This window comes from Prionailurus bengalensis, chromosome A3, assembly GCF_016509475.1.
Source record: "Prionailurus bengalensis isolate Pbe53 chromosome A3, Fcat_Pben_1.1_paternal_pri, whole genome shotgun sequence".
In the NCBI taxonomy this organism is placed as follows: Eukaryota; Metazoa; Chordata; class Mammalia; order Carnivora; family Felidae; genus Prionailurus; species Prionailurus bengalensis.
In genome coordinates, this window is record NC_057354.1 from 1442072 (window position 1) to 1468813 (window position 26742).

At 66.5% G+C, this 26742-nt stretch overlaps 1 protein-coding gene across 1 annotated transcript; it reads right to left on the minus strand.

Annotated features, from left to right (window-relative positions):
* Nucleotides 1–1570: 1570 nt before the first annotated feature.
* On the minus strand, nucleotides 1571–26699 carry SLCO4A1 (solute carrier organic anion transporter family member 4A1). The gene is given in 13 exon segments (XM_043553509.1): nucleotides 1571–2740; nucleotides 4503–4651; nucleotides 5058–5122; nucleotides 5390–5562; nucleotides 5653–5667; nucleotides 5669–5819; nucleotides 6773–6968; nucleotides 8200–8354; nucleotides 11458–11569; nucleotides 11770–11891; nucleotides 13474–13564; nucleotides 14569–15431; nucleotides 26587–26699. Coding segments are annotated over 13 exon segments (2331 nt in total). The 5' UTR covers nucleotides 26661–26699; the 3' UTR covers nucleotides 1571–2575.
* Nucleotides 26700–26742: the final 43 nt, after the last annotated feature.

Here is a 26742-nt window from a genome sequence, read left to right on the forward strand (position 1 = left end):
CGGGGACCTTTGTTTCTTCTGTAAGGAATGTGACCGACGCAGCGGGGCCCGTCCACACGGCGGACTGTCATTCGACCTTAGACGGGATTCGGGAAACGGCCTGGACGGCACCTGGCGAGCACAGCAGGCGTGGAAGACGCCATCAGTGCGGTCCCGCCCACAGCAAATGCTCCGAGGAGGCAAACAGGGAAGAGAGTGGATTCGTGGCTGCAGGGGTGGGGGGGGGAGCTGGGGGGTGCAGGCCAAGGGGGGTCTCCGCGAAGAGAACGTTCCAGCCGGCCTTGGCGATGCTGGTCCAATCCTGTGAACAGACCAAGACCCTCTGAGTTTTCCTTTATTTTATTTATTTATTTATTTATTTATTTTCAGAGAGAGGAAGAGAGGGAGGGTCAGAGAGACAGAGAGAGAGAACCCCCAGCAGACTCCGTGCTCAGCGCAGAGCCCGACAAGGGGCTCGATCCCGTGACCCTGGGATCGTGACCTGAGCCGAAATCAAGAGTTGGACGCTTAACCTACTGAGCCACCTGGGCGCCCCTAGTTTACTTTGAGTGGGTGATTCGCATTTCAATAAAGCTGCTTAGAAAAAGACATGAGCTTAAGTGAGCACCACCCCAGCTTGGAGCCTCTTCAAGGGCAAAGACAGGGTGGAGGGAATCCAGAGGTACCAGCGTCCGCCAGGATGAGGGGGGTTTGAGGGCCTCCTCCTCCGGGGAGAGGGCATTGGCGCACCTAAGAGGGTCCCAGCGCCCCTGCCAGGCTGTGTGTCCCCGGGCCCGCGGCCCCCCTGCCAGGCTGTGTGTCCCCGGGCCCGCTGCCCTCCCGCCCGGCCTGGGTTTGCCGTGGGGACCTCTCAGGCAGTGTCTCCCCCATTCCCCGCCACTCAGCACAGGGCCTGGGATACAGTAGGTGCCCCGTCAATTCTCGAACGTGGTCCAGAAGGCCAGAGAGGCCGTTTCCTGCTCACCACGTAAACCTTGGCCAACGGAAGCGGCCGGGTCAGGATTCAAGCATGGGGAGTGGAAGGAAAGGCCCATCCGGGACGTGGGCCCACGTGGGCCGGCTGGGGAGACTGGTGTCCAGGACACCTGTGAGCTGCCCCCAGGGCCCCCCCGGGCCGTAGTTGTGGACTCTCTGGGCTCCACCTGGGAGGGACTGCGTCAGATCTGGATACCCAGGGAGAAAGCCCAGTGGGGGGGTGGGGGGTGTCTCCCTTTGTGTCCCCTCTCACACACACGCACACCCTTCCTGAGCTACCTGCTGAATCCGGCCGTCCCCATCTGAATCCTGGTGCTGCGGGTCACTCAGGAAAGTGGGACCCTGGGTGGAGGGCTCAGGCCCACCCAGCTGGCACTGGGCCCCCGAGGGAGGGGACTCTCGGGGCACAACGGGGGTCACTGGTGAGGTGGGTGGCAAGAGGCCAACCGGGAGGGCGCAGGGCCAACGGAGCACTTGTCCCCGGGGCAGCCCGACACTGGCTTTGGGGCGTGAACTCACAAAAACCCACACGAAGGGGGTGTACAAACATCAAACTCTGCACCTTCGTAGAAAGAAAACACATTGGCCAGAGAGGTTTGCTTTAAATATCAAAATATATTTATTTACACATAATTTTGACTGAGGACATCCGCGAACATTCCATGGGAGTCCCAGTGTTCTCCAGGCAGAGTTCACGAATGTCCGCTGAGCCGGCCGCTATGCCCACCACACGAGCAGGTAAAAGACAAATTCTATAAATAAGGTTCTGCAAAATATTGGTCCATAAATATCTGCTTTTGCGACGCGTCCCGTCCCGCTGCAGCTCTGAGGACGGGAGGGGGCAGCAGGGACCGTGCCTCTGGGGACGGCCGCCCACCCAGCTGCCCCGCATCAGAAGAGACACAGGAAGTCGGGGCCAGGCTGGTCCCCAGATGCGCCGAATGAGGCCCGTTCGGGAGCACGGCCGGTGACACGCCCCGGCGGGGCTCAGGGCTTTGTAATTCCCACCCCGCGGTGTCAACGGTGTCACGATGAACAGGAGCGGCACGAGCCCCGTATGCGCGCCACAGGCAGTGACGGGCGCTTCTCCAGTCTCCAGGACAGAATGGTGACTTCCGAACCCCCGGCGGCTGCCAGCTTCACACCGGCCGGCAGCTGGTTCTGGACTTTCTGTAACAGTGCAGCTCAGATCGCATAGAGAGACTGAAAATCACAGCTGTCGACGCGTCCGGGGTTCTCAAAGCCCCCGGGCAAAATCCAGTGCCTCGCGGCTCTGTCCGTTCACGGACTGTGAGAAGGGCTGGGCTGCGGGGCCTCGGTCTTCCTGAGCCAGAGGGACCGTCACACTCTCCCCCGGGGCCAGGGGGGAGGCGCGCCGCGTCCCCCCATGCCTTGCGTTCTTCCTCTTCGGCGTCTCTGAGACTCGGACGTGCGGCCCCCACCAGCTTAGTACCCTCAGGATCCTAGGAGAGATTTTTGGAGGGTCCTCAGCCCTGGGGTATCAATCGGCGAGGGGTCAGCCCTTCTGGGGAGAAATCAGACAGTGCTCGCAGGAAGTGCCAGGCAGCTGGCTCGTGTCCCTGGGCCGACGGGTGGGCGGTCAGACGTCACTCTGGAGCTGGAGGGCCGAGGGGGCGTCCTGGAGGTCCATGGGGGTGTCGGAGGCCGAGGACTGGCTGGGCAGAGAAGCTTCTAGGCCATTGGGAGCCTCCAGCGGATGCTTGTACAGGAGGCAGGCGGCGGCAAAGAACAACAAGCCCAGCACCTGGGAGAGAGGAAGAGGCCAGGCGGCCCGGTTGCTCCCGAGGTCCCGAGGACCCCGCTTCCGGAGAGAAGACCCATCTTTCCTGCATAACCCGCCCTGCGTGGACACCCATACTGTCAGTGAGGGAATGAAAACCAGCATTTGACGACATACTGGCCCTGGATGGGGTGGGGGGGCTCGTCCTGGGCTGAACAGTGCCCCCCCCCCACCAAGAGCTGTCCCCGTGTCGACCCCCAGAGCCTATCGTGGGAGCAGTGTCTTGGCAGGTGTAATTAAGTTCAGAAGGTTGAGATGAAATCATCCTGGGTGTCGGGTGGGCCTGCCTGCAGTGACAGGTGTCCTCGTGGGAGCAAGGAGACAGTGGCTTTACAGAGACACCCAGGGGAAGGCCACGCGACACAGGGGCAGAGACGGGGCTGGAGCAGACCCTCCGTCAGAGCCCCCAGAAGGAATTGACGTGCAGATTTTGGACCTCTGGCCCCCAGAACTGAGGAATAAAGATCTTCAGGTTTTTTTGTAATTAAAAAAAAAAGTTTGTTTATTTTAGGTGGGGGGGCAGGGAGGGCAGAGAGAGAGGGAGACCCAGGATCCGAAGCAGGCTCCAGGGTCCGAGCTGTCAGCACAGAGCCCGACGCGGGGCTCGAACCCACGAACTGCGAGATCATGACCTGACCCGGAGTTGGACGCGTAACTGACTGAGCCCCCCAGGCGCCCCTGTACACGTGTGTGTTTTAACGTGCGGATGCTGGGTTTTAGCTTTTCTGGGTGCATCACCAGCCTGAGAAGCCTGGCACCCGTGTCCACTCTGGCGCAGGGATCGGAGGGGGCGTGTTCGGAACCTGTCTGCTACTCCTGCTGAAACTAACACGGACCTGAGAAGCCACCGTAACCACTGTGCTGACGCAGAGGGCTCGTCGTCTGGGTGGACAGACGGCCCGGGTACCGGCCTGTTGCTCTGGGCACAGGGGCACAGAGGAAGAGCCGGGGGCAGCCCCCAGGAAGCCCTGTCCCCTCCGACTGACCCCTGGCCTTCCGCTGGGGTCACGCAAATCCTTTCTCACACGTGGCTATTATTATGCTAATCCGTGTGGAGATAAGCCCAGGGGGCTGAGAATTTGCCATCCCGAGATGCTTCCAGACAAACGTGAGGCAAGGGGGGGACCCCTGAGCAGCCACCCCCCCCCCACCCAGAGAAGAAAATCGAGACACTCCTACAGGCTGGCCCCAGGATTTCACTTTATTGTGAAGGTTCGGTGTCCCTTCCTCCCATCGGGGAAAATTCAAACTATAAATACCGTGCTTCTCCCCACACCACACGAAACACGAAACACGTGATAAAGCAGGCAGTTTCTCTTCCCAGGGTCGGGCGGAGGGTGGGCCAGCGCCCCAGGCACCTCAAGGTCAGGAAGCGGAATTGTTCAGGGGTCCATAAGCCCCGCCCCCACAGCCCCCAGACGCGGACAGGCCAGCCAGAATCTGCCCTCGCAGGACAGAGGGGGGTCTTATCCCTGCAAAGCCCTAGGGGACCAGACTCAGGGGCCAGCGGCAGAGGGGAGGCCCCGGCAGGCAGGGGCTTCGTGGGGCTGGGGCCCCACAACGGGCTCTCACTTGGGAAGGAGGCCGCTTCTGGGAACCGGGGCCCCGGGTTTGAGCGGCTGAAAAGCCCCGGCGGAGAGCCTGGGCCCCTGGGCCAGCAGGAGGAGGCCCCGGGCCTCTGGAGCCGACCGGGGACCGCCCCCCTCCAGCGCGCCCCCGCACTCACCTTGTACACCAGCCCCACGATGAGCATGTAGCGGCTCATGGCCGAGTTCTGGTACACGAAGCAGGAGCCCTGCTGGCCACACTGGTCCTGCCAGAGCAGGCACGCCTTGTCGATCACCCAGCCGAAGGCGATGGGCCCCGGGATGCCCCCTGCAGAAAGAGGCTCACTCAGGACCCAACCCGCGCGGGGGGCCAGAGGGGGCGGGTGGGCAGCGACAAGACCCAGAAGGGTGACGTCAGTCAGCCACTGGTGTTCCCGGGGGGGGGGGGGGGGTGCGGACTGGACGTAAATGTTCCTTTCTGGGGACTTGGCACCGGGGGGGGGGGGAGGTGCCGAATCACCCGCGACTCCCCTGGAGCCTTTGTGCTAATGAGGAAAAGGCAAATAAATGACCATGGGTCCCCCTAGTGGACGGCGAGGGGATGGCGTCCTTCTCCAAAGCGGGCACTAGCTGTTCCCGAACGCACACCGCCGCGTGAGGGGACACAGGCCGGGTGCCCTTGTGCAGCGAACGCACTACACAACTGTACGTGGCTTCCTCACGGGGCACAGTACCTAGAGTTCTAACCACAATCCACTGGATTCCCAGCGCAAACGATCTCTGCCGGTCACAGACACACCTGAAACGTGAGACAGCCGCGTCAGCGCCCGGGGAGGTGGGGCCGTCCGCCAGGTCACACCCCCCGCGCTAGCAGCCAAGTCCTGGCCACGCCCCAGGCTGCAGTGGCCACCTCCCCGGGTGGCAAGCACCTCACAGAGGCAGTTGGCTCTCTCCTGCCGCGGTGTTTGGGGGGCCCGGCACGTACCCCGCGGGATCTGCAGAGCTCCACCGCAGCATGCTGCAAGGGAAGGTTCTGGGCCTGAGCGAAACCCAGGCCCGGGCTTACCGTAACGTTGCCGTGAGCGCAGGAATGCTGCTGAGGAATGTAAATATGATTACAACGAATATGAAAACCAGAAGGAGGGGCTTTCTTTGACAAGTTGAGGTGCATTTCCCTGCAGTGGCATGGCCAAAACCAGAGGAAAAATTCTGAGGGACACAGCTACAGTCTCGGTACACCTGAGGGGCGCAAACAGCGCGGATTACCGGAGGAAGGGGCAGGGGCCCTCCCGGGGCGCGGACGGCACGGGGGGCGGCGGCCACGCTCACCTTCTGGCCGCCGGGGGCCGGGTTCGGCCGCCTCCGGGCAGCCCGCGTAGCAGGGCGAGAAGTACGTGAGGCCGTCGGAGCCGCACACGGGGCTGTAGAGCTCGGGCCGGCAGCCGCAGGCCGCGTTGCAGGCGGCGGTCAGCTCCAGGCGGCCCTGGGGCAGGAGGCTGCGGGCGGGAGAGGAGGGGGCGGTGGGGCCGGGCCGGGGGGGGGGGGGGGGGGGGGGAGCCCAGCCTGGGGCCTGGCGCCCCCCAACCCCCAGCCACGGCCTCGGGTTCCGGAGGTTCCGATGCTCCCCTCCCTGCCTCCTGCCCGTAGACCCGCTGGGCGTTCTCACGCCACGCAAACCGCGCTCCGCTCTGCTCTCCGTGTGCGCGGCGCACTTCCCCCGACTTGGTGGTGGGACGGGCAGGTGGCTCAGAGCGCCCGGGGCCAAAGCCCCACCCAGAGGCGCCAGCCCCTCGGGTGACAGCTGTGCACCTGCACGGCTCAGGGGCGCGTGCACACGGTGGCCATCACGGACGCGCGGGCTTCCTTCTCTTTCCACTCAGATGGAAGACCCCATGCCCGTCCGGACCCTTCCCGCCTCCCGCAGCACCCTCCCTGGGAGCTGGCCCGGGACCCGCCTGCCTCCCTCCCGTGGCAGGATGGTCCTCGTGGGGGGACCATGGCGGTCCTGTCGGGGACAGTGCTCCCACGGCCACTTTGAGGTCTGCGGTCCTGACCCGCCAGCGGCACCAGGAGTCCCTGAGAGGGACCGCCCGTCCCAGCGGCCACCGTCGCAGCCTGCTTCAGATATTAGCCTGACCGGCTGTCGCTCTCACGTTCCCGTGACTCGGTCACACACGGGAGCCGACCCTGGGCCACCTTCCACGTCCACACGTGGAGAGCGGCCAGGTGAGCGGAGTCACGTTTTCCAGATGGGAACCCCGGGCTGGGCGCTGGGACGGAACCCGGGGCTTCCAAAGGGCCGATGCCGGGCTTTCAGTGACCGTTAGCCCTGACCCTCTCCAAACAGTGACCAAGTCCCCACCCCACCGCCGCCATCCCCTGGGGCCACCGGTGCCTCCGACAGGCGCGCTGGGCTCTCCCCTTCTCCCGGGCACCTCTCGGTCCTTACCCGCCGTGGTAGCTGGCGGTCACACCCGCCACGGGCACGTTGGGACAGTGCATGAAGAACACGAAGATGGCCAGCAGGCTGGTCAGGGCACAGAAAAGGCACAGCTTGATGATGCCCGCACCACGGAGCTTGAACTTGTTCACGAAGAAGCCACCCAGGAAGGTGCCGCCACCCCCGGCCGGCACCACCAGGTACCCTGCGGCAGAGGGGACGTGCTCGGTGAGGGCCTGCGGGGCCGCAGGGGCGGGGCAGGACTGGGAGGGGGAGAGGCCAATAGCCCGCTGCCCGCCTGACCGGGAGGCCGCCCAGGGACTGTGCTCCCCAGAAAACCACAGCTTCTGCGAGTCCAGCTGTGAGCCACCTTCGAGAAATCCGTGGCCTGCGCCATTTCACGGGAAGCTGGGATTAGTTGGCGCGCGGCTCCCAGGCCGTCCCAGGGACGGGGTGCGGACGGGTGTGGGGCTCGGTGGGCCTGCCTCTCCAGCAAGGACCAAAGCCAGCTCTGACATGGACCCCTTCCAGCTCTGGGCTGCAGCCCGGGGGACCCCAGAGCAGATGGCCGTTCTGGGACAATGTGAGCACAGGGAGGGGGCCGCTTTGGGAAAGGGGAGGCGCTTGTGGATGGGGCCGAGAGGCCAGGCAAGGAGGGGTGTCTGGGGGCATTAGATAGGGGGACGGGGTCCCTAACTGGATGCCCAAGCCCCGTGCCGGAACAGAACCCCGAGGGCTGGGGGGTGGCCTGCACTGGCCCATGTGCTGCCCAGAAGTCCCCACATTCCACACGGGGTGTTGACTCTCCCGGCCAGGATCCACGCCACATCTGGCACGGTCCAGCATCGACCCCTTGTCTGGTAACGTGTCCCGCCTGGTGTGTTCTCCGTGAGGCTGCAGGTGCCCTCTGGGCAGCAGCAGGATGGGGTCTAAGCAGGGCCCTCGTTCTCCTGGGGGGGCCAGCCTGGCTCTGGCCACAGAATGTCTCTGGCCGGGCGGGTCCCGGGGCTCCGACCTCACGGTCCCGTGAAATCCTGGGACGCCGGCCACCTGGCTCCCGGGTGCGACCGGGCCTGAGGGTCTGGGTGCCACTAGCCAAATCCTTTCTGCAACAAGCCAGGGACGCTGGAGGGGGTGAGCGGGCGTCACAGGCGATGAGCTCGCCCGGACCCTCCCAGCCAGAGTGGACCCCCCAGGAGGTCAGCACGCTGTGGTCCGTGCTCCCCACCTCCCGGGAAGGACCATCAGACCCACGAAGCAACACTGCGCACAGCCCAGCACCCGCTCCGGGGGCCTCCCCTGCAGGACCACACGCCCGCGTGTCCTCGCGTGTACAGGAGCCGCGTGCGCTTGTAAAAGAGACTCCGGAGACCCCTCACTCGTCCGAGAACTCACGAAAAGTCAGAGGACCCCAAGGATTCAGCGAGTTTTCTCACCGAACAAGGTGGCAGCTTCCGAGGCGCTCAGGCTGAACTGGGACTCCAGGAACTTGGGGCCAAACGTGGACATGCCTGTGATGAGTGTGGCCTCGGTGGCTCCCGCCAGGCACAGCAAGATGAACGTGGGGTTTTTCAGTAGGAGCCAGATGGAGCTAGATGGGGAGACGAGAGAGAAGAGACAGAGGGTCAGAGCAGGCCAGAGCAGGGAGGAAGTGCCCTTCCAGAGGGGAGCGCAGGGGGCTGGGGAGTGGGGGGCCCTCCACGTCTCCCCCAGAGCAGTCAGGATGGGGTATGAGGCTGGCGGAGAACCAGCTCCAGGAAAGCAAGCCGCTAAATCAACCTCCTCACCGCCTCTGCCACAGTTCAGCTCTGGCATGGGGAGAGACCCCGAGCAACCACAACACCGTGGAATCACTTGGCGGTGGGGGAGTCAGGAGCCGGGGGCCGGGGGAGGCGGCTGTCCCCAAGTCCAGGACTGGCCAGGTCCCCACGGATGGGGACCGGCACTGAAGGCTGGGGTCCTTTCTCAGCCACCAGCTCTCGAGAAGGGGGCACAGGGGGCCCTCCAAGGAGCCTCTGGGTGGACCGGGCTGGTGTGTACTTTGGGGGTGGTGTCGTAGGGATCCTGAGGAAGGACCTCGGCCCTGGCCCCTCGGACCTGACCTGCCCGTTCCCTAGTGAGGCCGGCCTTGCTTCCCTGTGGGGATCAGGGCGGGGAGCCCTGCACGGCCCCCCGGCGCTCTCGGCCTCAGGTCTCACCGAGAAGGGGAGAGACCTCTGTGAGCGCCCGACTCGGGCTCTGACTGCTGTCCACCTGTGTCCCCGCCCCGAGCGACGGGCTGGGCACCAGGCCCTGCCCCACACCGCCTGCCCTCGCGTGAGCACGTTTCTCCGAGGGCCGCTGGCTCTGGCCGGACTGCTCTGCACCTTGTTGGGGATTCGGGCCAAGCAGGGCTGGCGCCCGGGTGTGCCGACCACACACGCAGCATAGAACACAGCACACCGTCCTTACGGGGCAGTGGAGGCACGACGCTTGGAGTGGGAACGAAATTACAGCCGCGGGGGGTCCGCAAGTTCGGAAGCTCGGCCTCGGGGGGCAGCCAGCCGCCCGCACTTGAGGCTCTAATGCCCGCTTTCCCGATTCCCGGAGCCACCGGGCGGCAGGTGCCTGGACCTGGGCACCGAGGTGCCGACCGGTACGCTTCTGTCCCTGGGCCCCGGGGAGTGATGTGGGCTGGGGGCAGGGTTTTCTCTGGAGCCCCGGGTCACCGCAGGGCAGCGCCTCCCTCTCCCGCACCTACGAGAAAGCAAACCCTGGAACTAAATGACTACCCTCAGCCCGCCGTGGGGGCCGGCTCTGAAATGGCCCTCGGGGCTTACGCTCTCCGGGTCTGCAGCTCAGGGCTGTGCCACACGTGAAGCCCGTCCTCGTGAGCCCCGGCCCCGGAGACCCCGCTGCTGGTCGTGCTCACACCGGGAGGGAGCCCAGAGTCCCTGCTCACATCTCGGGGCACCTGCCACAGGCCGGCAATTGGATCTTGGAAAGCAGGGACGTGCGGTGCAGCCGTGACTAGGCTTTGCACTGGGACACGCGAGCAGGCGGCCGGGAGGAGGCGAAGGAAAGACATTCCACGCGGCTCGTGGCACCTGACCCGCCCCAGAGCGACACACATGCAAAACTGACTTTCGAGCCAGAAGACTGAAAACAATGCTTTTTGGTTAATTATTTGGGTCCCATGTCCATGAAGGAAAGAAGAGGGGTGCTGGCGGGTGGGGGTCTGGGGGGGGCCCAGGGCACCGGCCCCTCCCCGGGACCTCCTCTGTTGGGGCTCACAGGTCCTGCCTTGTACGGGGGACGCCCTGTGTCTGGCTGGCCCCTTCCCTGGGTCTTGTTCAGATCGGCCCAGGCTTCGGGGCGCTTGGCTAGGCTTGTGGGGGGGGGGCAGGCGACCCTCCCCAGGGTGTGCAGACTTTGTCCCAGGCTCTAGGTGGCTCTGCTAAAATCTGGTGTTGAATTTGCTCGGAGAACTAGTCGTGATGTTAACAGAGGGCACACGTTCCAGGATTTATTTTATTACTGGCAACCGGCTAGGGAACTAAGCCTGGACGCAGACCTCTTCTCCGCCCTCTGTCCCCAGCGCTGCTGACGTGCTGGGTCCCTAGCGCTGCGTGTGGGGCACTGGTGGCCCTGCTCCAGCTCAGAGCGCCTCCCCGTGGCTGCTAGGAGACGGGGCGACCCGGCCTTCACACAGACGCTCCTGCGCCCCTGCCCAGTGCGGCCCCTGGCGGCTTACCTGCCTTGGGGCACCGTGCTGAGCGGGCAGCTCTTGGGTGGCCCCACAGGAAGCAGGAAGCAGGAGAACAAAGCCCGAAGCGAGGCAGGCCCGTCCACCTTCCACCCCTAGCACGCCAGCCGTGCCTCCTCTCCACGCGGACAGCAGACAGCCCCGGGGCTTCCCCGGAGGCCGCCTTCGGCCCCGACGCCCCTCCACCCTTCCCACGGCGAAGGCAGGCAACAAGGGCTCATTCCTGCCACCGACAGCCCCACGAGGCCGGTTAGACACGGCCGTTCCTGGGCCCCGGCTCCAGACTACCGGGGGGCAGGGGAGTACTCAGCGAGGCCGAGGAATCAGGCTGGAGGCCGTCCGGGGGCTCCTTCCCCATTCCCTCGAGAGCCCCCTGTGCGATGCCTGGTCCCGTGAAGAGGGTGTGGGTGGCCAGGAGCCCCCCCAGGGCCCCGAGTCTCCCTGAGGTCAGAGCAGGCCAGGGGTCCATGAAGCCCACAAAACAAGACCAGGTCTCACACAAGGGAGGGGAGCACACGAGGAGTGGGGGCTGGTGCAGGGCAGTGCGGGCAGGGGGCCGGAGACAGTCCCGTCCCTTCCTGGGTCGTCAGAGGCCTCAAGGCAGAGAGAGGGCGTGAGCCTGGAACCCTGGCACGTGCAGGTGACCTTAATGAAAAGGTCAGAGGACAGAGGACACAGCAGAGTGAGGGCCCTCCGTCGGGACTGTCCCTCACCGGCTCTGTGTGCAGCTCTGAATCTCCCAGCCCGGATTTCAGGGCTGAGACCTTGAGTCCGTGGGGCCACAAAGGAGGTTCAGAAGCTGTGTGCTCACTGCGGCCCTGGAGGGGCCACGCGGACTCTCCTAGCTTGGGGTCAAGGTCCGGCACGTGTGGGCCCCCCAAGGGTCTGCAGGACACATGGGCACGGGCAGGAGCGCCCCCCCCCCCCCCACTGCCCACAAGGTCCTTACAGAGGCAGGTCTCTGATGGTTTTCCCGAAGTCGGGGTTGCTGGCCGCCTCGTGGCCTCTGTCCTTCAGCCGGCATGTCTCCGACGCTCTCATGACCACGTAGTGTCGGGAGCCTGGAAGGACACAGACGTCGGCGAGTGGCAGGGACCAAGGTCTCTGCCTGAGGCTCCCCCCTCCCAGGCCTGGGGGCGCCTGAGGGTCAGCTGCACGTGGCCGGGCTGGCCCTGCAGGACGGTGGCCTCGCCCCGAAAGCGACGGGCCCGGACTCCCCAGGGGTGCCCCCCCCAGGAGGACAGAGGAGCGACGCACTCACCTGGCAGCTGCCGGGGGTAGCCGAGGATGGGGATGGCGATGAGGAAGGCGGCGGCTCCCGCGCCCAGGAAGCCCACCCACCAGGCGCCGACCCACAGGGGGCTCTCGGTGGTCAGCTCCGTCCTGTGGGGGGAGACACTTGGGGTCAGCGTCCTGTCCACATGCACTCAGGGCGCCCACGCCGGGCATCCGCACGCTGCTCCAGAAAGACCTTAGCCCAGGGGATCGGAGGGCTCCGGGGGGGGGGGGGTGCTGGGGTGGCGCACTGCACATCACGGAAGCCCGCACCCCCTCCCACACCTGGCCTCTCCACCTCCTCCATCTGGCGGCTCCTGGGTCGTAATCTGCTTAATAAACCGGTAATCTGGTGCATAAAGCACATTCCTGAGGTCTGGGAGCTGTCCTAGCCGCTCACGAAACCCAAGGACGGGGCCGTGGGAACCCCGATTGGTAGCCAGGCAGGACGGAAGTCGTGGAGACCCAGTGCCTTAGGCTGGCGTCTGCAGGGGGTGGTCTCCTAAGGCTGAGCCTTCACCTGTGGGGTCTGTGCTGACCCTGGGAAGTCTGTCAGACCTGAGCTGAATTTAGGATCCCCAACGGGTGTCAGAAGAGACCTGCCTGGTGTGGAAAACCCCACACAGAAGCTCACATTGGCAGCACTAAATCTGCTCTCCGTTCCGCAAAGGGTATCAGAGAACTGGTGACCTGGTCTCGCCTGGTTCCAGGTCTCTGTCCTCAGGGCCTGCACTCAGGGACCCCCAGACCCCCAGGGCAACCAGAGCAGGGCCAGCCCCCCCAAGACCCTGGGGACCAACCCCCCAGACCCCAGGGCCGCCAGTGCAGGGCCAGCCCCCCCCCAAGACCCTAGGGACCACCCCCCCAGACCCCGGGGCCGCCAGAGCAGGGCCAGCACCCCCCAAGACCCTGGGGACCACCCCCCCAGACCCCGGGGCCGCCAGAGCAGGGTCAACCCTCCCAAGACCCTGGGACCACCCCCCAGACCCCGGGACCGCCAGAGCAGGGCCAACCCTCCCAAGACCCTGGGACCACCCCCCCAGACCCCGGGGGCCGCCAGAGCAGGGCCAGCCCCCCCCCAAGACCCTAGGGACCACCCCCCAGACCCCAGGGCCATCAGAGCAGGGCCAGCCCCCCCCCCAGACCCCAGGGCCATCCCCCCCCAGACCCCAGACCCTGGGGCCTCCAGAGCAGGGCCAGCCCCCCAAGACCCTGGAGACCACCCCCCAGACCCCAGGGCTGCCAGATTAGGGCCAGCCCCCCCCCCCAGACCCTGGGGCCGCCAGAGCAGGGCCAGCCCCCTCAAGACCTTGGGGACCACCCCCCAGACCCCGGGGCCACCAGAGCAGGGCCAGCCCCCCCAAGACCCTGGGGACCACCCCCCAGACCCTGGGGCTGCCAGAGCAAGGCCAGCCTCCCCCAGACCCCAGGGCCGCCCCCCACCCAGACCCCAGACCCTGGGGCCTCCAGAGCAGGGCCAGCCCCCCAAGACCCTGGAGACCACCCCCCCAGACCCCGGGGCTGCTAGAGCAGGGCCAGCCCCCCAAGACCCTGGGGATCACCCCCCAGGCCCCGGGGCCGCCAGAGCAGGGCCAGCCCAGCTTCTTCCTGCTGTGTGTCCTGCTCTGAGGGAGCCACCGCCCAGGCGAGGTGCCGTCCGCGTGGGGCAGGTTCAGCTGGGGCCACTCACTGTCGGCCTACTTCTGTGTAAATGTTGAGCAGGGTGCCTCCGATCAGGTAGCCAGCGGCGGGGCCGAGGATGGCCGCCGTGTAGAAGATGGCTGGGGAGAAGCAGAGAGGTTGAGGCCGGCCACGTCCGCTGCCCCAGGGCTCGCGAGCCACTGACACGCAGAAGCCCACCTGCGAGGAGCCCCCCACTCCGTGTGTCTGCACCTGTCTGCCCCCGTCACACGGACCCTTTGGGCCAGGGTTTACGTCGGGGCGGCCTTCACGGAGTCTGAAATCTGGCTGCTTTTAAGATTTTTCTGGGGGCACCTGGGGGCTCAGTCGGGTGGGCATCTGAGTTTGGCTCAGGTCACGATCTCATGACTCGTGAGTTCGAGCTCTGCGTCTGGCTCTCTGCTGATGGCATGGAGCCTGCTTGGGATTCTCTGTCCCTCTTTCTCTCTCTGTCCCTCCCCTGCTTGCGCGCGCGCTCTCTCTCTCTCAAATAAGTAAACATTTAAAAAAATTTTACAGCTTTCCTGGCCGAGCCGACCGCAGACGTTATTTGGACCCTTTCTCCCGGAAGAGCAAAGACCCCCAGGGCCTGTGTTCCAGGCCACGGCTGTCTCCACGCAGCATCACAGGCCCACCAGGGCGTTGCTGGACTAAGGAGACCCCAACGTCCCTGGGTCGGCACCGCTAGGTGACTAGGGGGACAGAGTCCGAGGTGGGAACAAGCAGGCTGCAGCCAGCTGACGGGGTCAGGGGAGGCCTTGGAGCGCCGGCCGGTCCCTCGCGCGCGTCCCCGAGCACCTCTCCCTGGGAAAGCCTGGCCTGGCAGGAGGGACGCGGGGACGTAGTGCCACGAGGTTGAAAACCCCAAAGTCTGACGCCCCCCCCCCCCAAACGAGGGTGTCTCAGCGGGAGCGTGAGGCTCGAGCCCAGTCCCGGGGGCAGCAGGGCAGCGCCTGGCTGACCCGGGGCACGAGCCAGCCCCGGGCCCGCTTACTCTGCGCGCGTCCCCCGGACCCCCAAGACGTGCTGGGGGCCAGGCTGAGGTCGGCCAGGACCACCGCCAGCCCCTGCGCTCGCCCGCTGCCTCGCCTGCGACCCCACTCACCGATGTAGACGGGCGAGTGGCTGGACTTGACGTTCTCGTCCAGGTAGGTGACGCCCAGCGTGTAGAGCGGCGTGGCGCCCGCACCGTGCAGGAACTGGCCCAGCATGAAGACCAGGCGGTAGGCGGACAGGCCGGAGGCGCGGTCCCCGCAGGCCAGGCTGCGGTTGGCCCGGCACGCGCCCAGGCCCTCGGCGCCCTCCGCCTCGTAGGCGCCCGCGGCGAAGTGGGGCAGCGCGAACACCAGCGAGCCGGCGCCCATGACCAGCACGCCCCGGCCCAGCCAGAGCGGCTTGTGGCCGGTGCCCCCGAAGTAGCTGACGAAGGTGAGGCACAGGCAGGCGGCCACGTCGTAGGAGCTGGCGATGAGGCCGCTCTGGTAGCTGCGCAGGTCGTAGCGGCGCTCGATGGAGGTGATGACCGTGTTGATGAAGCCGTTCACCGTCATGCCCTGCAGGAAGGCGGCCGCACACAGGAAGAGCAGGAAGGCCCTGGGCGTGTTGAAGGCCCGCAGGCACTCGGGCGCGAAGGCCCGCCAGCCACACACTGTGCTCTGCGGCCCCGCAGCCACGCGGCGCGTCTCGGGGGCTGCCCGGGGGTCACGCTTCCCGGCCGGCGGCTGGCACAGCGGCTGGCTGCAGGAGCCCAGGGCGTCGTGGCTGGGGGGCGAGCCGAGGGACGCCCGCCTGCTGGGGGGGCTGTGGCCGCTCCCGCCGTCCGCAGCCGAGGGCAGGCTCGGGAGGATCAGCTGTGGCAACGACGTCGGGGGCTTGTCCCCCATCGAGTGCTGAGGCATCTCCGCCGGGGGCGGGGTCCCGGGGGCGGCCACGGAAGCCGCCGAACGGTATTCCGGGGGCCGGTTCGTCCTGTGAGAAGAGTTTCCGGGTCAGAAAGCTTCCATCTGCCCTCGGAGCACGGATATCGCCGGGAGCGTGTCCCCCTCCCCACCCCCCCACCCCGTGCCCGGTCCTTCGGGGCAGCCGATGGCTCTGCTGTCCGCTACCCAGTCTGATGGGGTTTGACCTTCCCTGGCCAGCCCCCTTCTGAATCCGGGGCCGGACCTCCCAGACCCACACGCGTGAGCAAGCCACAGTCGGGGAGCGGGGCTGAGGCACAGCGGGACCGAGCCGGATGGCCCGCACCATCCCCCCACCCCCCGCCCCGGCCTGTGCCCGGCCGGCGTGAGCCGTGCGCTCTGCCACTGGGAGGGCCGCCCCGTGTGGACGCGGTCTCCGCACTGACCGTCCTGCCTCACTTCCGCAGGAGACTCACACCCCGCTCGCTTTCCGTGCCCTCAGCACGAAGGGGACATCATTGCAGCCCAGCACTTGGAGGGCGCGGGCCACGCGGGAGGGGAAAAGGGCGCCACAGCTGGCCCGGCTTGTTCTGCGGCAGCGGTGCTCGCTGCCCACGGCACGTTTCTCAGGATGTCGCCGCAGAGCACGTGTGCGGCCACGCGGGCGGGTTAGGAGAAAGGCAGACACTCCTCTCCGCCGAGGCCCCAGCCCAGCCCCGTTCCCTCCCGGCCCCCACGCCCCCACCCCGCCCACTGTTAGAAAGGGCAGCACATCCTGCCGGGTACACGGTGGCTTCTGGGCGTCCACCCGGCTCGGCCGGCGCTCCCGCCAGAACTAAACCGTCGGCCCGCTCGCGCTCCCTGCGGGAGAAGACACTGGACCCCCCCCGTAGCCCAGCTGCTTCTGGCAAACCCCACATAGTCTCTGCTTCTCGGGGCTGACGGTCCTCCCCAAGGAAGGCGTGCTGCAGCCCCGACCGCCGGCCCCTCAGAACGGGGGCGTGTTTGGGCCAGGGCCTTCGAAGAGGTGACTGAGGTCAGATTCGGGGGTCAGTGCGGGCCCCAGTTCACTGTGACTGGCGTCCGGACTCAGGCACACGCAGAGCGAACACCACGTGCGCACAGAACACTGTCCCCCGGGCAGGTGCTCCCTCGCGGCCGCACCTCCGTCCCAGGCATCCTGCTCCCAGGACTAAGACCCTCAACACCTGCTGTGTCAGCGTCCGGTCTGCGGTCTGCCGTCTGGCAGCCCCAGGACGCCGCCACGCCCTTCACCTTTGGGGCCGGGCCACTTTGTATGCAGAGTGTTTCTGAAGCCCAGCCATCCTGGGGAGCCTCATGCCGTGGGAGGCACGGGAAACATCACGGGGTTGTTCTCGGAGGCCCGGAGCTGCCTGCTGGCCTCCCCCAGGGCTGGGGCCCCGTTGCTGGTGACTCAGGACCCCGACGGATCCTCAGACCCAGAGCATCAGGCCACAGGGGTTCACTCCCACCCACACCCCCACCAGGCGCAGAGACGAGGGTGTCCAGAACTGCCTCCCGTCCACTTTCGCCGGCTGAGACTCCATCAGGGAGTCTCAGTTACGGGGCGCTGCCTCGTCGGGCCCTGCGCTGGGCGAATGGGGATCTCCCCAAAACAGCCAGTGTCCGCCCAGACACTGAGTGCGACCTTATTTGGAAAAAGTCTTTGCAGACGTGGTTAATGGTTTGAGATGAGGTCATCTGGATTGGGGTGGGCCCCAATCCAGTGACAAGGCTCCTTAGAAGAGAAGACACAGAGAAGTCACGTGACAATGGGAGCCAAGAGCGGAGAGACGCAGTCACCAGGAGGCCAGGGGCCCCAGGGCACGAAGACCCTCTCCTGGAGCCTCCAGACGGCGCGAGGCCCGCTGACCTCAGGCTCTGGCCTGCAGAGCCGGGAGAGGCTGAAGTCCTGCGGCTTTAAGCTCCCGGTTTGGGAAGCTTGGCGAAGGCAGCCACCGAGGACGCCACAAGCTGTCGCATGTGGCCCGGCACCGAGGAGGCCGCAGGCCTGAGGGGGTGGGGCGGCCGAGCTAGATGCGGGCGTGCGACACGGCCATCCTCGCCAACACCGTGCTGAAAGAACCCCGACTGATGGTGGCGTTCGAGCACGGGGCTGGCTGCTCCCCGTGAAGGGGGCGCCGCCAGGCCATCCATGCCGAGTCCCGAGGCCGTGCAGGGACAGCGCCATCGTCTCGCGGTGGCCGCGAGTGTTCCAGGCGCCTTGCTAGTCACTTGTAGCGCCTCCCAGCCTTGTAGGCCCGGCTCCGCGGAGCCGCGGTGAGCAGAGCGGGGAGGGGGCAGCTCCTGGGGACCCTGCAGGACAGCGGAGCGGGTGCTGCAGCTGATGGCCGCGGGGCCACCTCCAGCCCACGCAGTACAGGCGCCTGGACCACGGCAGAGCCTCGCAGAAGAGAGCAGCCAGCGCGAGCCCCGGCACGGGCGGGCCGTCGAAACAGACACACGGAGAGATACCATGAAGGCTGGACGTTCCCCGAAATGCCAAGGCCCAGAGGCCAGCCCGTGCTGTCGCCGTGGCGTGGTTTCCTCTAGATGCACCAACACACGCGTGGGTGCGGGTCCACGCGTGCACACAGAGCTATCTGCACTTTGCACGCACAATGCACACATCATCTGGGGCAGGCGCGGAAGCAGAGGAACCTCAACCAGGTGAAGGCCAGCAGGGGCCACAGGGAGCTCAGGGAGGCCACCAGCAGCCTGCGTGGATGACAGGCCGGGATGGGGCCTCGGGAATTATTCGTGGGTCGGCGTTTCCAGTAAGTGGCAGAGACACCAGCCGCGGGCAGAAGCCTGCTGCCCCAGCTCTGGGCTCGCCTCACACGCCCCACCCCTGCAGGAGAGACGCAGGGCAGGTGACCCGGAAAGATCAGGCCCACAGCAGGGTTCAGGAGGCGGCGGGACAGCCAGCTGTTGTGACTGGGGCCAGGCACAAGATCTGAAATCAAAAGCCACAAGCGAGCACCCACGAGTCAGTGGGAAAATCCCACCTGCACCAACACTGTGGACGGACCTCGGACATGAGTGTATAAGGCTCAGGCCAAATCCTATGCGTCCCATTATTTAAATTAGCAAATTGAACCGCCAGTCGGGGTGTTGGCCGGCGACCCACTTGTGGCTGCCACCCGCACACGGCAAGAATTATCAGCAGCGTTCAGGGCCGCCGGCCCTGGCGCCTCCTCCAGGGGTTCCGCCAGGAGGCTGACTGCGGCGGGCACGGCCGCCTCTCCTTGCTGTCCGCGGCCAGGTCAGCGCGCTGTGGAAAAGCCTTTGCAACCTTACGCCTGCAGCTCCGCCCCAGCTTTCCTGTGCCTCCTGGAGGCTGGAGTTCTTTGTCTGTCCGGCTCTCACCCTTCTGGACGGACGCTCTGGATGGGGAATGAGGAGGCCAGCCCTCCCGGTGGCCCCGGCGCTCCCGGCACTGCAGCGTGAGAGAGGAGCGGGTGCTGCCTGGAACCGTCCCTCCACCGGCAGGCAGGCGGCGGGGTCCTGAGCGAGTCTAGGCTCCACGACACCTGGAATCTCACAGCCACAAGGACGGTCCAAGCATCATGGGGCTTCCAAAGGACATTTCCGAGTTCGTGCCAGGATCTCACACGGCCCTGCCTGGACACTGTCGTGTGCCAAAGCCTGGGGGTGGATGCACAGACGGCCATGCCGAAGCTTGCTGTGCGTGCCCGAGGCCCGACACGTCACCGGGGAGGCCTGCTAGAGAACGGGGTCCTGCACGACAGCAGTCGGCCGCACTGGCCGAGCCCGGTGGTGCGGGCGTGGAGGCGAGGGCCGGACATCACGGCTGCGCTCGGAGAAGCCTTGCTCCCGAGGCCCTGTGAGCATGTGACAGGTGCCTAGTTTCTGTCCGCTGGGAACCGTTTGTACAGAACGTGTGTCGGCTTCCCACCTGCCGATCGGGCCTCACTGCATTGCTGAGCCGGGTCCAGCCGGTGCCAAGGTGCTCACTGGCGCTGGTGCAGAGGGGCCGGGCAAGGTAGCCGGACGGCGGAGGAGGGAGCGTGTGGACGCAGGAGGCCGGCCGCGGGAGCCGAGGGGCAGACAGACCCCACAGCGGGAGGGACGGGCTGCGAGGCCGCCCTCACCCCCCAGGGGCTCCAGGCATAGCCCGCGGGTACCCTCACCCAAAAGGACCCCAGGGCATCTCACTCCTGACGACTCCTCCCCCTCCTCTACCCAGACCACCACTCAGAGTCTGGCCCAGAGCCACGGCCACGGCCTCAGAGCCAAGGGCAGCATGATGGTGGATTCCACCTGTCGACCTGGTGGGCCACGAGGTGTGTGGGCAGGGGTGTCTCTGGGAGAGGTTAGCGTCTGAACTGGTGGACCCAATGCAGGTGTGTGGGCCTCGTCCAGCCAGTCGAATGGCGGGATAGGGCGGCAGGGCTTACCCTTCTCTGAATTTCTCTGCCTGGCTACCTTTGAACTGGGAATTGGCTTTTTCCTGACTTTAGACTCGAACTAGCACGTTGTTCTTCTCAGGTCTCGAGCCCACCCTGCCGGCCCTCAGGCCAGAAGCGCACCTTTATGTGTCCCGGTCTCCAGCTTGCCGACTGCCCATTTAGAGAATTGCCAGCCTCCACAGTTGTGCAGCCCAAGTTTCTAATAATAAATCTCTTTATATATAAATATCTCCTATTGGCTGTGTTTCTCTGGAGAATTCGGGCCGCCGGGGCGGGTGGTTCTACACCGACGCCTGCTGTACGTGAGTGAGGCTGTGATGGGCAGCGGGGCTTGGGGACCCCCGGGGCACTGTCCCATCCACCAGGAGCTCACAGCCCCCCTACACCCGGGGAGCCATTTAAGAGCCAGCCGCAAACTGCCCGCTACCAATCACAACAGCACAGGCTGCGAGAGCCAGCAGAGGCAGGAGGCAGGCGGCCAGCAGAGGCCCCGGGAGGAGGGCTTCAGGGCAGTGGGATCTGGCAGGACGGCCGCCACTGTCGCAGGTCATGAGCACCCTGCGGCCTGGTGCCGGCTGAGGCCTCTCCCACGCACACATAACCTCTGAGATCCCCGGTCTCAGGAGGGGGGTCCTCTTACCACGGAGCCGTGCGCGTTGCCCAGGACGAGGGAAAAGTCCTCCAGGGGAGCCCCAGCCATGTGACCCCCAAACAGTGGCGGCAGCAGGAAGGAGCCCCCGCGACTGGAGCGACTGGAGCGGACTGGGGGGCTCCGTCTGGTGCCCTCCACCCCCTGCAGCACCTGCTCACACGCTGGGCCGTCCCTCCCTGCTGCTCTGCTGCCTTCAGCCCTGTGGAGGCGCATCTGAGGCCGCCAGATGCTCCGCAGGACGCTGGGAGGGCTTCCCAAGACCCGAGAGGAGAGACAAAGCATCCCCCTCCTCCAGCTGTGCAGGGAGGAGGCAGCTCCTTCACAGGGAGCCACTGTCTGGGGCCTTACCCCGTCCTCCAGGCCTGTCCCGGGTCCCTGGGAGCCTCCCCCTGCTGCCAGAGGCCCTCCGCCTGCTCCCATAGGAGACGCGCCCTGTGGGATTAGGTGCCCGGGATTAGCGGCGAGGACAACGGGGTCCCCGGAGCCTCCAGCCAGAGGCTCTGCACCTGGGGCTCCGGTGGGAGGGGCAAGGGCGTGGCTGCACACGCACACGTGTGTGTGTGTGTGGGGGGGGGTGAGCTCGCTCAGGAGGACAACGCAGATCTCTTCCACCGGCCCAGCCAACAGCCACAGCTCTCTGAGTCCGAGCCACTCGGCTCCAAGAACTCCAGGTGCATCTCCTCCCCGCCCCGCCGGCCCCAGCGGCCGCAGCGTGAGCACCGGGGGCCCCTGTGTGGGAGGCTCAGGGTCCTGGTCTCAACCCAGGGCTGCAGCAGCCCTAGTACCCACAAGCCCCTCTGCCGGCTCAGGCCTTGTGCGCTCACCCACGCCCTACGCGGAGGCTGCCCACAAACCCAGTGGGCGGGAAGGACGCAGGTCACCCCCAGCGCCACTGGTCCTCGCCTGCCGGCTCAGTCTGGCTCTGGCCCAGCCAGCGCCCCAGGGGGGCCTTTCCTGTTAGGGGCCGGGGCGCTCCCAGGCTCCATCCTGAACCCCGTTCGCCGGGGACGTGGCAGCCAGGGACACACACACTGGTGTCACTTCTGCTTCCTCTCTGCGCTCCAGCCGGTAGGTCCCCTTCTGCACTGATGGCTCTGAGGTTGACAGCCACAGCCCACGCCACTGTGACATGGGCCACACCACATGGTGGCCTCTGCCTGAGCTCCTGCACGTGGGTCCCCTCCCTGTCCCCTCCCCTTCTCCCTCCGAACCCCCTGCATCCTGGGTCCTTGCCCTGTGACCCTGGACCCTTGCCCCCGGGACCCTGGGCCCTTGCCCCTGTGATCCTGGGTCCTTGCCCCTAGGGCCCTGAGGCTTGTCCCTATGACCCTGGGCCCTTGCCCCTGAGGCCCTTGCCCCTGTGACCCTGGACCCTTGCCCTGTGGCCCTGGGCCCCTGCCCCTGTGACCCTGGGCCCTTGCCCTGTGGCCCTGGGCCCCTGCCCCTGTGACCCTGGGCCCTTGCCCCTAGGGCCCTGGGCCCTTGCCCCTGTGACCCTGGACCCTTGCCCTGTGGCCCTGGGCCCCTGCCCCTGTGACCCTGGGCCCTTGCCCTGTGGCCCTGGGCCCCTGCCCCTGTGACCCTGGGCCCCTGCCCCTGTGACCCTGGGCCCTTGCCCCTGTGACCCTGGACCCTTGCCCTGTGGCCCTGGGCCCCTGCCCCTGTGACCCTGGGCCCTTGCCCCTAGGGCCCTGGGCCTTGTCCCTATGACCCTTGCCCCTGTGGCCCTTGCCCCTGTGACCCTGGACCCTTGCCCTGTGGCCCTGGGCCCTTGCCCCTGTGACCCTGGGTCCTAGCCCCTAGAGCCCTGGGGCTTGTGCGTATGACCCTGGACCCTTGCCCCTGTGACCCTGGACCCTGCCCTGTGGCCCTGGGCCCTTGTCCCCACGACCCTGGGCCCTTGCCCCTAGGGCTCTGGGCCTTTTCCCTATGAGCTTGGGCCCTCGCCCCCATGACCCTGGACCCTCGCCCCTGTGACCCCAGACCCTCACCCCTAGGGCCCTGGGCCTTGTCCCCATGACCCTGGACCCTCGCCCCTGTGACCCCAGACCCTCACCCCTAGGGCCCTGGGCCTTGTCCCCATGACCCTGGACCCTCGCCCCTGTGACCCCAGACCCTCACCCCTAGGGCCCTGGGCCTTGTCCCCATGACCCTGGACCCTCGTCCCTGTGACCCCAGACCCTCACCCCTAGGGCCCTGGGCCTTGTCCCCATGACCCTGGACCCTTGCACCTGTGGCCCTTGCCCCCGGGACCCTGGGCCCTTGCCCCTGTGACCCTGGGTCTTTGCCCCTAGGGCCCTGAGGCTTGTCCCTATGACCCTGGACCCTTGCCCCTGTGGCCCTTGCCCCTGTGACCCTGGGCCCTTGCCCCTAGGGCCCTGGGCCTTGTCCCTGTGACCCTGGGCCCTCACCCCTTGACTTGTGGCGGTCTTCAGGCAGCTCTTTTCTGGTCTCCTACATCCATCTTGGTGTTTTATCCTCTGACTGAGGGAGAGGAGGGGACTTTCACTTGTTGAAAACGAGGCCAAAACTATTCAGAGGGCAGACTGTGGGTGGCAGGCAGATCTGGGCTGGTCATCCCAATTTGCATACTAGGGTGAGCAGGAAGCCGGCCACTTTGCATGGAGATCAACAACGAAGGCTAGGAGAGAGCCAAGGACCTGTCCCTTGGGCTGTCCTGCACGGACGTCCCTGCACCCACCTTGTCCCCACCAGTGGGCAGGAGTGTGGGGAGGGCCGGATGAGCCAGAGAGAGGGGAGTCCAAGTTTACTGGTCTTTCCAGTTCCCCACGTTTGATCCCTGGAGGGATGAAGATAGGATGTGTTGCAGCCACGCAAGCGTTCCCACCTTGGGCAGTGGTGGATTTCTCCGCACTCTCTGTGCCTCAGATTTTCCACTTAAACATAAGCGTGGCCTCACGGGGAGGAGGGAGTGAGCCTCTTCTCAGGTGGGTCTGGGCACCACTTGGGGCTCGTGAGAAACAGAGACTGGCAGAAGGGCCCTCATAGGGTTTGGAGGGGCTGGGTGGGGCACAGGTTCGCTCGGCTGTGTCCGGGTGGCCTCTGAGGCCTGGGGCTCCAAGTACCAGGCTGAGGGCACCTGCTGAGAGGCAGACCGCCAGGACCAAATGCGCGGACTCCACACCAGCCCAATGGGCACCACCCTCGGCTCAGCTGGTCCCAAGCCCTAAAGGGCACTGAGCCGAGGGACGTGGCCTCGGGTACCCCCAAGGCTTCCTGGATAAAAAGCCAATGAGGAAAGGGGGCCCCCGTGGGAGGAGAGGACGTGTTCGAAGTTCCCCAGCCCAGGAGCCTACGACTCTCCGGGCGGCCATAAGCGGAGTGGCCAGGCCCTGGCGAGCAAGCCCCACCCTGTGCCCGGTCCTCCGTGGGCCACACCTGGCCACGCTGTGAGCGCCGTCTGCAAAAGGCATGATGTTGTGCAAGATGTCCACCAGCCCCAACAAATGTGGTTCAAGAGGCTAATTCTGGGTAATGCTGGTGGGAGGGGGTGCACCATGGCCACAAAGGGAAAATGAGGAGTATCTGAGAACAGCAGGCCGAGGGCCTACAGCAGGAAGAGTCCCCATGACCAGCCGAGGAGGGGATACGACCCGGGGCCCAGAAGGCCGGTTTCCTCCCCTGCTAGCAGGCCCCGGGCTCCACGGACACACACGAGCTCTGGTCCCCAGAGACCTGAGCTGGTGCCTCCTTCCCACCCACAGGCAGAGGCCTGGTGGGCCTGTCGATTACCTGCCATGGTGGAGCCCCGGCCCTGCCCTGAAGTGGGCTCACCACGACCAGGCCCAGGCCAGACAAGCAGCTCAGTGTTCCAGAACAAAAGCAGCTGGGCTTCTGAGGATTATTGTCTATCCCCTTCCAAAAGCAGACAATGGGCTCTTTGCCATGCCTGAGAACAGGAGGCCACGTGGCTCAGGAGGGAATATTTTCGTGGTTTCTGCCCACAACAGAGGAAGCAGAAATGGGGCCAGGCGGGTCTTCTGGGTTCGCGCCGGGCCAGCTGTCGAGCCCCCTCCTGACCGCGAGCACCGGGCACCGCTCTGCTACCCGCCGGAAACCCGGGGAGGCCTCCCGGACCAAAACCACCCCAGCGAGCTTCAGCACTGACAGCAGCTCAGCAGTGCCGGCCCAGGAAATGGATCACCGCTCGCGGAGACTTCTACATCGTTTAGAAGCCGGACGTGGACCCAGAACCCGGACTGCAGCGGCGGTTTGTCAAGGCGAGGGTCCACTGCAGACTGGGGAGAGCCAGACTGTCTGAGCCGAATCCCTCAGAACAGGTGTTCAGCAGACAGAAAACATCGGCCCCGAGACTTCCATTCACTCGGCCACCATCAAGCCCCGCCTCCAGGCCCCGGCCACCTCACCATGGTGTCGGGAGGGACTCGGTCGGTCGGGACCTGCCCAGGCACCTGCCTGAGGGGCCACACCCAGGGCGGACTAGGTCACAGCCACCCAGGAGGTAAGCAGCCCCATAAAAACTTTCCAGGTAGTGTCCACCAGGCCTGTCCGGCAGGAAGGCAGTACTGAGGCAGGGCAGCCCGGAGCACGGGGGTCCAGCCAGAGGGGCCCTTCCCTCCTCTCCCTGCATCCGTGGGCATTGGCCATCCCTGCCGGATGCTCCAGTCCCCTTAGCCACGGGCCCACCTTTTGGGACACTGCCCTGCGTCAGGCCGGGTCACCCGGGTTGCCTTCTCCCCACCAGCATGAGAGCTGTGAGAGCTCCGGAGGCACCCAAGTCTGGATGGAAACCTCTCCATCACATGCTAGCGGTGTGACCGTGCTCGAGTCACCTAACTCCTCAGTGCCTCGGTTTATTCATCTGTGAAATGGGAGTGGTAGTAGCCCACTCCACAGGGTTGTTGTGGGGCTTACATGAGATAACGCTCAAAGCACTTAGCACCGGGCCTGGCACGTTCGACTGCTCAGCAAACAGCTTCTCCCCCGTGAGCATTACTGATGTTGTCAGGTTCGAACACACAGCGGCTCAAACCAGACACTTTCTCTCCTCTGAAGGCCACGACCCGGGGCACACAGGGAATGAGATCTTCCCGGGTCGCGGGGTCCCAGCCCGGCTCCCCAGAGCCAGGGTCTGGTCTGACGGCAGGAACCCAGGTTCCAAACAGCACAGCGGGAAGCGGCGACTAAGCTGGTTCCTTCAGGTGGAAAACTACTGCGCTCCCCCGCGGCTGCGGAGAGGAACAGGCCCCTCCACCCAGTCCGCCGCCCACGAGGGAGCGCACGCACGCGGCCGGTCTCTACCCTCGTGGCGCTGACCCCGCGGAGCCCCGCTCGGGTCCGCACGGCCGGCCGGCTCGTCCTGCCTCGGGTCTCCAGGTCCGGGGCCAAGGGTGCCCCGCGGCGCCTCAGGCGGGTGCGCACCCTCGTTTCCATCCCCCCACCCCGCCCTCTGCGGGCACCCGGGCGCCCGGGGGCTCCCCGCCGCGCCCCGCGCCTCGCGCCTCGCGCCGGGGTACCCGCACCTGGCGTGGTGGGGCGGGAGAGGGGCCGGCCGGCGACGCCCGGGCTGGGGACCAGCCCCGCGTGCCCGCCCCAAAGCCCAGCGCTCCGCCCGCGCCCCCGCCGCGGGGTGTCTTTAGCGCAGCAGGCGCGCGAACAAAGCCCGGCCGCCCGCGAGAAACTTCTGCGCCTGGCGATTTCCTCCCGGACCCGGCCCGCCGCCACTCTGCACCCCGAGGAGGCGCGTCCGTCCCTGAGCTGACCCGCGGGGCCTGCGCCTGCGAGCGCGCCCAGCCACCTGCCCGGGCACCAGCCCGGCCGCTCCCGCCCTGCCCTCCCCTGCCGGTCGCCCTCCCCACCCCCCCCCCCACCCCCCAAGGCTTCCCGCCCGGGCTGCCGGCGGCGACCGGGGTGCATTTGCCTCGGATTTCCCAGAGGCGGCCGGGCCGCCGGGCGCACCGCCCGTGCCCTGCGTCCCGCCCCGCCCGCGCCGGCGCCACCTCGAGCCCGCTGGCCCCAGCCCGGCGTCAGCGGGCACCTGCCGCGCTCCTGACGTCAGCAGGCCGGGGCCGGCGCGCCCTGGCGGCGCCCCACGAAGGCGCCCCGAGCCCCGCGCCCGCGCCCGCCGGAGCGCTCACCGTCCCGAGGTCCGGCCGCCGCGCCGCGCTCCGCGCTCTGGCGGCCGCTCGCAGCCGCCTCCCGCTCCATTCATCCGCGTCCGCGCCCCCGCCCGGCCGCCCGGCGCTGGCCCCACCTACCCGGGCCAATGGCCGCGCCGCGCCCCGGGCCCGCCC